The sequence below is a fragment of the Phyllobates terribilis genome, unplaced genomic scaffold (genome assembly GCF_046119375.1).
Source record: "Phyllobates terribilis strain yellow unplaced genomic scaffold, ASM4611937v1 Scaffold_4__5_contigs__length_816908805, whole genome shotgun sequence".
Lineage (NCBI taxonomy): Eukaryota > Metazoa > Chordata > Amphibia > Anura > Dendrobatidae > Phyllobates > Phyllobates terribilis.
Genome location: NW_027362764.1, coordinates 213,595,675 through 213,608,952, shown reverse-complemented (window position 1 = coordinate 213,608,952; position 13,278 = coordinate 213,595,675). Strand labels below are relative to the sequence as shown.

Genomic DNA, 13,278 nt, shown 5'->3' with positions numbered 1-13,278 from the left:
TTCGCCGCCATTGACTTGCATTAGAACGCGCCAATTCCGCAAGACAGCATTTGTACTTGCGTAATTGGTGCGTTCTAATGTGCGGATGGTACCCGGGTGTGGAGGAGAGGAGAGTCTCATCCACACCCAGGTACCATTAAAAAAGCTGTAAAAAGAAGAATAAAATAAAAAATGTATTCTTACCTTCTGTCGGCCCGCGCAGCGCTCCCGCTTGGTTCCCGGCACTTGCAGTGAGTTGTAGGACCTGCGGTGACGTCAGAGTCATGTGACGGGTCACGTGACGCTGACGTCGGCAGGTCTTTCAATTCAAAGTTGCCGGCGAGGGAGAACAGATTGAGCAGGACAGCGCGGGCCATCGGAGGTAAGTATATACACTCTCTCGGTTCACACTGTATAAATCCATGCTGTTTGCATGGATTTATATAGTGTGACCTAGTTATCAAGCACTTTCCAGGTGATGCTAACATCGCCTGGAAAGCGCTTGTCAATCTGCATGCGGAAACGCATGTGAATCTGCATGTGGATCCGCATGTATTCTGCAGGAAAAACGCATGCACAATCTGCATGCGTTTTTTCTGCCAGGGAGATGCAGAAATGATGCAGAAATTTTCTGCTTCATTTCTGCATCGTGTGCACATACCCTAAGAGTGCAATGAGCTCAGCGACAGTGAAGAAAAACATCCTCGTGCTGAGAGGTCTCGCCACTTGTCGGCCCGCCGGTCGTCTCCACTATGAGATAGACTTGCTGCTCGCCTTTCTGCGTGTCGGTAGTTTGTGTGTGGTACTTGCATTTCACTCCTGTCGAATTCCTTCTTCATTTGTTAACAATGTAAAAATACAGTTTGGAGGAGTGTGTTTCATATAAACTTATTGGAAAACCGAGTCCTTAAAGGGGTTGTCCACTACTTGGACAACCCCTTCCTTATGTAAATGCTTGGCCTCAATAAAATAAAAAAGTGTATACTCACCTCCCGTGCCGGCTCTGTTCCAGTGGTTTTAGCACTTGCGGTCCCGGGGCTCTCATGCAGTTGTTGTGACACATGAAGCCGGCGCCCAATCAGCACTGGCGTCACTGGCCCCACCTCCTGTTGAACTGAACATAAAGAGGAAGTCCGGGCTGCAGCTGATCTCTGACTCCCTCTAAATGTTCAATTCGACATGAGGCGGGGACAGTGATGGCAGCACTGATTGGGCGCCGGGGTCACGTATCACAACAAGAGCACGGAAGCTCCGGGGAGAGCGAGTGCCGATACTGCTGGAACGGCGCCAGCACAGGAGGTGAGTAGAGGCTTTTTTATTTTATCGGGGCCAAGCGTGGGATATGAGAATGAGTTGTCCAAGTAGTGGACAACTTCTTTAAAGAGGTGCCAAAGTGAGCTTCTAAAGAAGTTTGGAGGTTGAAATCCGCTGCCCAAATTTTGTATTCTGTAATTGGTGAATAAGCTGGAACGTACAGGAACATTACTGGATAGGCATAATGGAGGACATCCAAAAATGGCTGAGGAAACAATTCAAGATGTGAAACAGTGACTTCTGGCATCTCCACATAAATCATTGCACGGATTTTCCCAGGAGATTGACATATCGTATTCCACATGTCAACAGAGTCACTGTACTGATTTAACACCACCGTTCTCTTTGGGGCCATTTGAAAGGTCAGGTGTACAGTAAGAAGCCATGAACATCACAGGCACTCCAAAAGAACATAAAGTGAGAAATTCAGGCTATGACCCCAAACATCATGTGGAATACATTCCACAGTATGGAACGGTGCGTGCAGCCGTGCTTGGATGCGAACAGTGGACATTTTCAATATTTGCTTTAAAACATCAGTTTCTCATGAACCAAGGTATGTACAGGCAAAATTTCAGTACGATAGGTTGTCTCTTTTAGAAGTTACAGTAATTTTTCCTGGTGAAATACTACAGGATTCTCCCTGTAGTATTGTATCATAACTGGAAGAAGATCACAGCATGGGGTCCTGCAAAAAGTCCAAAATTATTGAACATCTATGACTTTTGCATAGTTTAATCTGCACCTTACTTCTCTTCTTTCTATCATATTTAGAGCTCACATGGGAAATCTTCTGTAGAAAATCCATGCTATCCTCAAAATTACAAGGTGGATTTGACAATGAATCACATATTTGGAAGCCTGTGTTCTGCATCTTTCCAACCAGCAAATTACAACCCAGAGCAACTCATAAGTTTTAAGGGCACAGGAGAGCCAGTCCAATGTATGGAGAGAGTAGCTACGCTGTTTAATTTTGCTGCATGCCATGGGAAGCAAGACTGCTCATTTGATGGTGTTTACCAGCCCAAAGTGAAGGGAGGATTTTCGGTAAGCTGTTCTCAGATATTAGTAATGTGCGTTTCATCACCTAATAGTCAGTGCTACCACTTTCTGTACATATGAAATATTAATGATGATACTACTAGAATTATTCAGCAAGAGATCATTTCAACAGGTCTGCAATGTAGTCTGTTCTTTCGTCTTGGCTGCTGCATACAAGGGGCGGACATACAGTGGTGGCCAAAAGTATTGGCACCCCTGCAATTCTGTCAGATAATACTCAGTTTCTTCCTGAAAATGATTGCAATCACAAATTCTTTGGTATTATTATCTTCATTTAATTTGTCTTCAATGAAAAAACACAAAAATAATTATCCTACACTGTGTTCCAAATTATTATGCAAATAATATTTTCTCAGATTTTCCCTAATTACCTATATGAATTGCAGTCATTGTAATTTTCCAGTCAAATAACTATTAGAGTACAATTGAAAGGTTTTTGTACAAACTGCCTATGATAACAGTATATTTTTAAAAAATAAAAAACTCCAACTGCACTCAAAATGCATGTTCCAAATTATTATGCACAGCAGAGTTTTCAACCTTTTCATTTTAATAAAGAACAAAAAAATGGTCATTTTTGAAATTATAAGCATTAGCAGGTTATTACAATCTGAAATCAAACAGTTTTCAACTCAAAACTTTATTCTAGGTGATGTTAAATTTGCACATAGGACCCCTTGTTCGAAAGGAGCTTCTGAACTCTCTCGTCCATTGAATTTGTCAGGTTTTGGATGGTTTCTGCTTCAATTGTTTTGCTTGAGGACAGAATACCCTCCCAGAGCTGTTGCTTAGATGTGAACTGCCTCCCACCATCATAGACACTCCCTTTGATTATGCTCCAGAGGTTCTCAATGGGGTTGAGGTCAGGGGAGCATGGGTGCCACACCATAAGTTTGTCCCCTTTTATGCCCATAGCAGCCAGAGATGCAGATGTGTTATGTGCAGCATGAGACTGGGCATTATCATGCATGAAATGATCTCGATGGTCTAGATGGATGGAGTGGAGGATGGCTGGTTGATGGACACCCCATGCAAACACGGCTATGGCGCTAACAAGGAGGAGGTGGAGTAATGTTTTGGGCTGGAATCATGGGGAGAGAGATTGTCAGCCCTTTTAGGATCCCTGAAGGGGTAAAGATAAACTCCATAATGTATGTTGAGTTTCTCAAACAGCACTTCCTTCCATGGTTCAAGAAGAAGAACCGTGCATTCCGCAGCAAGATCATTTTCATGCAAGATAATGCCCCGTCTCATGCTGCACATAACACATCTGCATCTCTGGCTGCTATGGGCATAAAAGGGGACAAACTTATGGTGTGGCACCCATGCTCCCCTGACCTCAACCCCATTGAGAACCTCTGGAGCATCATCAAAAGGAGTGTCTATGATGGTGGGAGGCAGTTCACATCTAAGCAACAGCTCTGGGAGGGTATTCTGTCCTCATGCAAAACAATTGAAGCAGAAACCATCCAAAACCTGACAAATTCAATGGACGAGAGAATTCAGAAGCTCCTTTCGAACAAGCGGTCCTATGTGCAAATGTAACATCACCTAGAATAAAGTTTTGAGTTGAAAACTGTTTAATTTCAGTTTGTAATAACCTGCTAATGCTTATAATTTAAAAAATGACCATTTTTTTGTTCTTTATTAAAATGAAAAGGTTGAAAACTCTGCTGTGCATAATAATTTGGAACATGCATTTTGAGTGCAGTTTGAGTTTTTTATTTTTTAAGAAATATGCTGTTATCATAGACAGTTTGTACAAAAACCTTTCAATTGTACTCTAATAGTTATTTGACTGGAAAATTACAACGACTGCAATTCATAGAGGTAATTTGGGAAAATATGAGAAAATATTATTTGCATAATAATTTGGAACACAGTGTAAAGCCAAATTGGATATAATTCCCAACCAAACCTAAAAAATTGGGTGGACAAAAGTATTGGCACTGTTTGAAAAATCATGTGATGCTTCTCTAAATTTGTGTAATTAACAGCACCTGTAACTTACCTGTGGCACCTAACAGGTGTTGGCAATAACTAAATCACACTTGCAGCCAGTTAACATGGCTTAAAGTTGACTCAACCTCTGTCCTGTGTCCTTGTGTGTACCACATTGAGCATGGAGAAAAGAAAGAAGACAAAAGAACTGTCTGAGGACTTGAGAAACCAAACTGTGAGGAAGCATGAGCAATCTCAAGGCTACAAGTCCATCTCCAAAGACCTGAATGTTCCTGTGTCATCAGTGCGCAGTGTCATCAAGAAGTTTAAAGCCCATGGCACTGTGGCTAACCTCCCTAGATGTGGACGGAAAAGAAAAATTGACGAGAGATTTCAACGCAAGATTGTGCGGATGGTGGATAAAGAACCTCGACTAACATCCAAACAAGTTCAAGCTGCCCTGCAGTCCGAGGGTACAACAGTGTCAACCCGTACTATCCGTCGGCGTCTGAATGAAAAGGGACTGTATGGTAGGATACCCAGGAAGACCCCATTTCTTACCCCGAGACATAAAAAAGCCAGGCTGGAGTTTGCCAAAACTTACCTGAGAAAGCCTAAAACGTTTTGGAAGAATGTTCTCTGGTCAGATGAGACAAAAGTAGAGCTTTTTGGCAAAAAGCATCAACATAGAGTGTACAGGAAAAAAAAAGAGCCATTCAAAGAAAAGAACACGGTCCCTACAGTGAAACATGGCGGAGGTTCCCTGATGTTTTGGGGTTGCTTTGCTGCCTCTGGCACTGTACTGCTTGACCGTGTGCATGGCATTATGAAGTCTGAAGACTACCAACAAATTTTGCAGCATAATGTAGGGCCCAGTGTGAGAAAGCTGGGTCTCCCTCAGAGGTCATGGGTCTTCCAGCAGGACAATGACCCAAAACACACTTCCAAAAGCACTATAAAATGGTTTGAGAGAAAGCACTGGAGACTTCTAAGGTGGCCAGCAATGAGTCCAGACCTGAATCCCATAGAACACCTGTGGAGAGATCTCAAAATGGCAGTTTGGAGAAGGCACCCTTCAAATATCAGGGACCTGGAGCAGTTTGCCAAAGAAGAATGGTCTACAATTCCAGCAGAGCATTGTAAGAAACTCATTGATGATTACCGGAAGCGGTTGTTCGCAGTTATTTTGGCTAAAGGTTGTGCAACCAAGTATTAGGCTGAGGGTGCCAATACTTTTGTCTGGCCCATTTTTGGAGTTTTGTGTGAAATGATCAATGATTTGATTTTTGCTTCATTCTCTTTTGTGTTTTTTCCTTGCAAGCAAATTAAATGAAGATAATAATACCAAAGAATTTGTGATTGCAATCATTTTCAGGAAGAAACTGAGTATTATCTGACAGAATTGCACGGGTGCCATTACTTTTGGCCACCACTGTATAATTGTTGCAACAGTGGTCCAAAAGGAAAGGGGGCAACTTCCACTTACAAAGGTGGAATTAAGCATTATGATGAGCTATTGGACTGTAAAGGGTTCATATTGTTCTTGCACAGGGGCCCTCTTCTGTCTGCATTCCCCTCCATTGCATATTATACTATGGTATAACAATATGTAGGGGTTATTTTAAATAAAGACGTGCAACTAAGAAATCACATTCCGCAAGTTGTAACCATGGGCGCCACCAGATAAAATAGGCATCAGATATGTTGAATATTACCATGACAAGTCCTTTGTTCTTCTGGCAGATAAATGTAGCCTGATGTTTGGAATCTGTCACCAGGTCTCTGCTTCTGAATATAAGGGCAGCTTAAAAATGAAAGAAACACTCATTCCAGCGGTGTCTCATTTACTCGTCTTCTTGCTTGCGTGCTCTTTTTTTTGCTATAAAGAGGATGGTGGTAACAGTTGAGAATTGTCTGACTACTGGGCAGAGCGCCCCCACCCCCACTTTCTAGTACAGTCTATGGTTATATACATTTAGGATTGTAATTTTAATGTGTTTACAGATTCTCTTTCTGTTCCAGGCATTTTCTGGTTTTTATTACACGGCCAATGCTTTAAATCTGACTGGAAATTTCCAATTACCAGAATTCAACACAAGTATGTCTTCTTTCTGTAGTCAAGAATGGAGCAAGGTTTGTATAATATTCTTTATTATAGTAGGATAAAAAAAAGAAAAGAAATAAGGGCTAGAACCCATACCCATTTACAGAAATGACTCTTTTCAGCCCGTAATATCCAAGAACAGAATCCTAGCACAAATGTGTTGTACCTCTTTCTGAGCAGGGCAAAATACATTGCTACATTGCTTTAAATGGATTTTCTGATCTTAGAAAATTGATAGCCTACCCTTAACATAGGACATCAATATCAGATTGGTAGTGGTACGAGTAACAGCACCCTAACGTACAAGGAGGGCTCTGGTGCTCCCGCAAACACTGCATCCCCTTTATTGATTACTAGCTGTATACTTTTAGTAGAGCCGGTGTTTAGAATTAGGCTGCGTGCCCACGTTGCGGATTACAAGCGTTTTTGATGCGGATTTTCCGCAGCGTAAACGCTTGTAAAACGCTTGTCAATCCGCACCCCATGGTCCCCAATGAGAATCCGCAAGTTCTATGCCCATGCTGCGGATTTTTCCGCAGCGTTTATGCTGCGTTCAAAAATCCGCAGCATGTTCATTAATTTCGCGTTTCCGCATGCGGAATTGCCTTATTCAATGCATGAAAAAACGCAAGGCAATTCCGCATGTCGAAAACGCGTGAAAAACACGCAATAAACGCGTGCGGAATTCCGCATGCGTTTTTCCGGGAGAGGACATGCGGAAATGAAGCAGAAATTTTCTGCTTCATTTCCGCAACGTGGGCACATAGCCTTACAGCCCTGAAAAGCTTAGTCCCATTGAAGTGAATACAAATAGACTGTAATTCCAGGCATAGCCATTCGAAAAAGTGTGAATGTGTCTGGTAGACAATGAAAGGGACACAGTGATGACTGAAGTAGCAGTTCATTTTCAATCATTTGATCAGAAGGGGTGCCAAGAGTTGGACCACCACCAATTTGACTTTCATCATCCATGTAGATGGACTGGAGGACAACTTTTAATATTTTTTACAGTGTAGTGCTACAGTTTTAGGTAGGTGTGGGGAAAAGTAAGTTGCAAAGTAAGAATGCTTTCAAAAATAGAAGTGTTAATATTTTATTTTTAGCAATTTAAAATCTAAATCAAATGAATATTTGGTGTGACCTTCTTTTGCCTCTTAAAAAGCATGAATTCTACTAGATACATCATGTAATACCATCAGGGAGGCGTTTGATTGGTTGTATGTTTGGGCTTGCTGTGCTGCTGTAGAATAGATTTGGAGCCAATGTCATTAAAAACTATCTTCAACATAAAGAAGAACAAGTAGTAAGCCCTGATCTCTACATCGAGTCTGTCTGGGATTACATGAAACAGAATGATTTGCACAAGTCTACATCCACAGATCTGTGGTTAGTTTTCCTAGATGTTTAGAACAACCTCAATGTGGAGTTCCTTCATGAACTGTGTGTGAAGGCAAAGTTCGGTCACACCAAATATTGATGATTTCGATTTTCCTTTTGCTCTTTCACTTTGCATTTTTTAAATTTGCTAAAAATAAACGATTAGCAATTCTATTTTCATAAGAACTTACTTTGCAGCATTTTATTCACATCTACCTAAAACTTTTGTACGATATTGCACATGAAAAAGTGTTATAGAGAAAAGGGAAGCAGACAATCACTGCACATATGTAAGTATTAAACCAAGTATATCTGTATCTGTGTCCAGGTACATACATGGAACTTATAAATAGGGCTCAATACACCAAAATGCATTATCCTATAAGAAAATGTGTACATAGAGAACCATAATAAAAGGTAAAGCTTTATTAGAAATCATTAACATACAAATATTTAAAAATATTAATTAAAATATGGGAGACCACTAGATGGCATCACAGCACAAGCGTGTAGCAGGAGGTATGAAAAAATACAATAATTATTGAACTAGAAATAACAGACAGCTTGTGTTACATATTGTGAAATATAGCAAGTGTGACATGTTAATAAACTAAATAGAAAACTGCAGCCATATATAAATAATTTGCCACGTACTTATCAACTATCATACTACATTGCTGTATGTTGCCTATCATGCAATATCTAGCCACAATGAAGAGACATATAGAGGCAACAGTGCAGGAAACAAAACAAGAAAGTTTAATTACCTCTTGCATGATGTGGTGCCTAACCCCAATATAGCCTCTATATGACTCTTTTACTATGGTTCTCTATGTACACATTTTCTTATAGGATAATACATGAAAAACTTTGTAGGTCTTTTTTAGTGACCATCTAGAAGGACCATTAAAAGAAGACCTGTCACAAGGTCAAAAAAGGTCAAAAAGGCAATTATTTGCTCTAATTCCTGCTGCTCCCCTGACAATTCCATTGTTTTTTTTTTTGTTTTTTTTTTCAAATCCGCCACGTGGTTACAGAGTTATGGGCCTTTCTATTTAGTGATAACGTTGCAATCTTTACCAAAGAAATAATTGCAAAGCAGCCTAAAGACCCCCCCCAGAGAATCCTATGAGCCACACCACCTTGGTAAAGACCATAAAAAATAGCACTAAATAAAAAGACCCATATCTCTGGAGCCAAATGATTGATTAAAAACAAAACAAAACGGAATACTCAGGGGAACAGCAAGAATAAAAAAGGCAAAAACTGTACACTTGTCATAGGTCCACTTAAAAGGGGTGGTTGAAAGTCCAAATTTATTTTTCTCCTAAATCCCTATCTATTGTATGCCATAATCAAAACTATTTTCTAATATACTTGAATTAAAAATTCCCTACTATACCCTAACTGCTTTTCTACTTTGTTTTCAATTCATTTTTTATTACACTTATTTGAGAATCGCAGTGCATGCCAGGACAGTCAAATGAAGTGTCATCAGGGTTGAGGCTGCGGTCACTGTTCATCCCCTCACCCTTACCTGAAACGAAGCTTCATCAGTGACACTCGTTTCAGGGGCTGGGCTAGTGCCTGTGTGCTGTGCACTATGCGATGTGCACAATGACAGCGCACTCTCTGTTGCCAGCTCAGATCAGCAGTAAGGCTATCTGCCCACGATGCAGAAATGCTGCATATTTTTTACGCTTCTCCCTGGCAGGAAAAACGCATGCGTTTTTTACATGCGTTTTTCCCGCCAGGTAGAAGCGTTTGTCAAGCGTCTTTGCATGCATTTCTGCATGCAGGTTATCAAGCGCTTTTCCAAGCGATTTTAGCATCACTTGGAAAAGTGCTTGACAACTTGGTCACACTATATAAATCCATGCAACTGGCATGAATTTATATAGTGTGACCAAGTTATAGTTAAAAAAAAGAATAAGAATGGTAAAAAATAAATAAAGTTTATACTCACCTTCCGATGTCCTCCCGGTGTTTTGTCCATGCTGTCCGGTCTCTTGGGCGGCTCGCGGTGGTGTGAAGGACCTGCAGTGACGTCATTGAGTCATGTGATGGGTCACATGACTCAGTGACGTCATGGCAGGTCCTTACAACAGCGCGGGCATTGCAAGAGACCGGACGGCGTGGACAAAACACCGGGAGGACATCGGAAGGTGAGTATAAACTTTATTTTTTATTTTAAATTCTTTTTTTCACAGATTCTATGGTACCCAGGTCTGGATGAGAGTCTCTTCTCCTCCAGACTTGGGTACCATTCGCACATTAGAACGCGCCAATTACGCAAGTACAGATGCAGTCTTGCTGAATTGGCGCGTTCTAATGTAAGTCAAAGGCGGCGATTACTCTGCGTGTCTGCAAAATTAATGGACATGCTGTGGATTTTTGAGCGCAGCATAAACGCTGCGGAAAAATCCGCAGCATGGGCATTGAAAGTGCGGAATTGCATTGGAGACCATGGGGGAAGGTTTACCAAGGGTTTCCCAATCGTTTACGCTGCGGAAATTCCGCAGCGTAAATGCTTGAAAAACGCATCGTGGGCACACAGCCTAACATGCTGGCAACAGAGCGCGTTGTCAGAATACCTGGCTAGTGACATCATCTCCGGGTGTGGCACTAGTTTTTGTACATCAGGTATTCTGACTGCGCCATTGTTGCCAGCTTGTTATTGCTGATCTGAGCCGCAGCACGCTGTCTTTGTGTGCATCGCACATTGCGCACGGACTAGCCCAGTCCCTGTCACTTTGAATATCCCAGCATGCACTGGGATTCTCAAATGAAGCGACATAAAAAAGGAAGTGAACAAAAAATAGCAAAGTAGTTAGATAGAGTAGTTAGGGAAGGACAGGGTATTTTTAATTCAAGCATATTAGAAAACAGTTTAGATTATGGCATTAGATAGGGATTTAGGAGGAAAATTAATTTGCACTTTGGACCACCCTTTTAATATTATAAGGAGAGTATAAATGAATCCCTGACAATATACTGTATAATGTATGGTTGATGTGTTTCAGTACCTTGGGTATCATTTTCCATGGCTTGGAGCTGTTTGAACACGTAACTGATCTCAGATAAAAACAAATTATGACATTAATATTATATTCATTGTAAAAACAACATTACCGACGGGATTGTATAGTCTAATAAAAATGTGATTATTCAATAATGAAAAGTTCTGCAATTTTCTCCTATAACCTATGCATCTATTCTGCATTGTTGTCAAGTTCTCTGCTTTCAGTTGGAATTCAGATGCGGCAAATAAGTCCAGTCCATGCCCTGCTAACATGGCTGCTGGAGATGTTACAGTGTATATTGGTCTAAGCAGTCTAGTCATTTAAAAGGTTTTGTCCCAACTTCACTTTCAGGAGCGCACCGCTCCCCAACCTCTCGGCTTTCGGATTGTTGAGTGGGCAAACAACCCTGATTGATTGATAGTTCGGGCCAGCAGCATTGCTGTGCTGATGGCCTAAACTGTGCGCTCTCTGATGCTACTATTTGAGGCAGCTTTGCCTCTCTGCAGCACCGGAAGTGAAGTGGGACCGAAGCTGGCTGGGAGTAAGCGCGAACAACGCGCTCCTGCAATCCCGGATGTTTCAGACAGTGCTTACAAGCTCAACAGAAAGCAGCTTGTAAGTTCTGTGCTATTTGGCCACCACTGCTAGACTGCAGCGCTGGTCAGTCCTCTTGACAGTGCGCTTTAAGTAATAACATAGAAATCTGTTGTTATCGCTATAGTCTGCCGTGGATTCTGTCTTTTTCCCTTCAGCTTCCACTCATCCTATCCAGATTTGATGAAACGTATGCAAGATCCTATTGTTTTTCGGCTAACTACATCTATCATCTATTAGTCCATGGATATAAATTTGACAGTGAATCTTGGCCTCGGATACTATTTCAGAAGGAGGTAAAATAGTTATTTCTTAAACAGTGGAGTTTAATGAGAAAGTGTCAAGACATTCTAATAGTTGTCTCCCCACATAACAATAATTTCTTATCTTCGTAGTGGGCCTCATTTATCAAAACCATATAAAAGAAAAAGTGTCTGTTTCCCATAGCAACCAATCACTGACATCTTTTATTTAACTGCAACAGTTTAAGAAATGAAAGTAGAACTCTGATTGCTATGGGAAACCATGCCACCTTTTCTTTTTGGCAGTTTTGATAAATGAGGCCCAAACTGTCTTTATAAGGGTACATACAGTACATCAGTGATTGTGCTGCTGTCAGAGCACAATCAGCACAATCGTCAGTGCACTTGCGACCGTGTGCCCATCTTCCCTCACGACATGCCTGCTGAAAGCCCCCATCACTTCCATTTTAGTTCTCCACTAAAGATTAGTTTTAGGACTTGCTCACATGAGCATATAACACAGCTCAGTGCTATCTGATGTTTTATTGAATAGAAATCTACCTAATGTTATACTATGGGGCAATGCAGAACTGTGAGTTTTTCTACAGACCGAATTGGTCTGTGGAAAAAAATATCAGCATGCTACGAGTGGCTCCGGAATTCGGATCACGCGCAACCATACAAGTCTATGGGTGCTTGTGAAACATCGGACTGCACACGGATGTCTTCCAAGTGCAGTCCGACATTCGCAAACTCAGATAATGGAGAAGACGGAGAAATTAAGTTCTCCACCTTCTCCACACCTGTGCTCCGATTCTCGCATGCGAGAGAATCGGATCATGCTAAGATGACACTCGGCTTAAATTTTGAAAGAGTTTGAGCTGAGTGTCATTAGCATAATCGTCCCAATTCTCTCACATGAGAGAATCATCGCTTGCATGACCCCATTTTTAGACCATGAATTATACTATATACTTCAATACTGTGATGTTATAGTATATAGTATAAGCAATCAAATGATCACAGGTTAGCGTCCCCTAAGTATGGAAATAGAAATGTCCTAAAAAAAATCTTTAAAAAAATAAAAAAATCTAAATCAAATATAATTTGTATAACTACTTCCATAAAAGTCTAGTCTATTAAACTATAAAATGATTTAACCATATGTTGAAATCTCAGATCTGTGTTTTTTTCAGTAACTGTAGATCGGTCAAAAATTGCAAAAAAAAAAAAATCAATGTCATAGGTGCCCCAAAATGGTAAGAACAAAATCTACAGATCGGCATGAAAGAAAAACTAGTCCTCACACAGCTCCATTTTTGGCAAAATAAAAAAGTTACGGATCTCAAAAGATGGCGACACAAGGAACATTTTTTTTTTTTTACAAATTTCAGACATTTTTTTTAGCACTAGAATAGAACAAATGATACTTTTCTCGTCATAATTGTACTGGCCTGAAGAGTCATGATCCTTGGTGATTTCTACAGCACAATGAGTGCTGTACAAACGAAACCCAAAAAGTATGGCGCAATTGCAGCTTTTTTCACAATCTCACCCCACTTTGAATTTTTTTTTTACTGGTCTTCAGTACATGATACAGTAAAATGAATGGTGTCATTCAAAACTACATCTCATGTTACAA

General features: G+C 40.8%; 1 protein-coding gene across 1 annotated transcript in view; it reads left to right on the top strand.

Annotated features, from left to right (window-relative positions):
- Positions 1 to 13,278, top strand: part of ENTPD3 (ectonucleoside triphosphate diphosphohydrolase 3) — an 88,984-nt gene that overhangs the window by 71,340 nt on the left and 4,366 nt on the right. Inside the window, exons 7-9 of the mRNA XM_073678055.1 lie at positions 2,068 to 2,340; positions 6,319 to 6,429; positions 11,553 to 11,690. Of these exons, the coding sequence (XP_073534156.1) occupies positions 2,068 to 2,340; positions 6,319 to 6,429; positions 11,553 to 11,690 (522 nt within the window). The remainder of the gene's footprint in view (positions 1 to 2,067; positions 2,341 to 6,318; positions 6,430 to 11,552; positions 11,691 to 13,278) is intronic.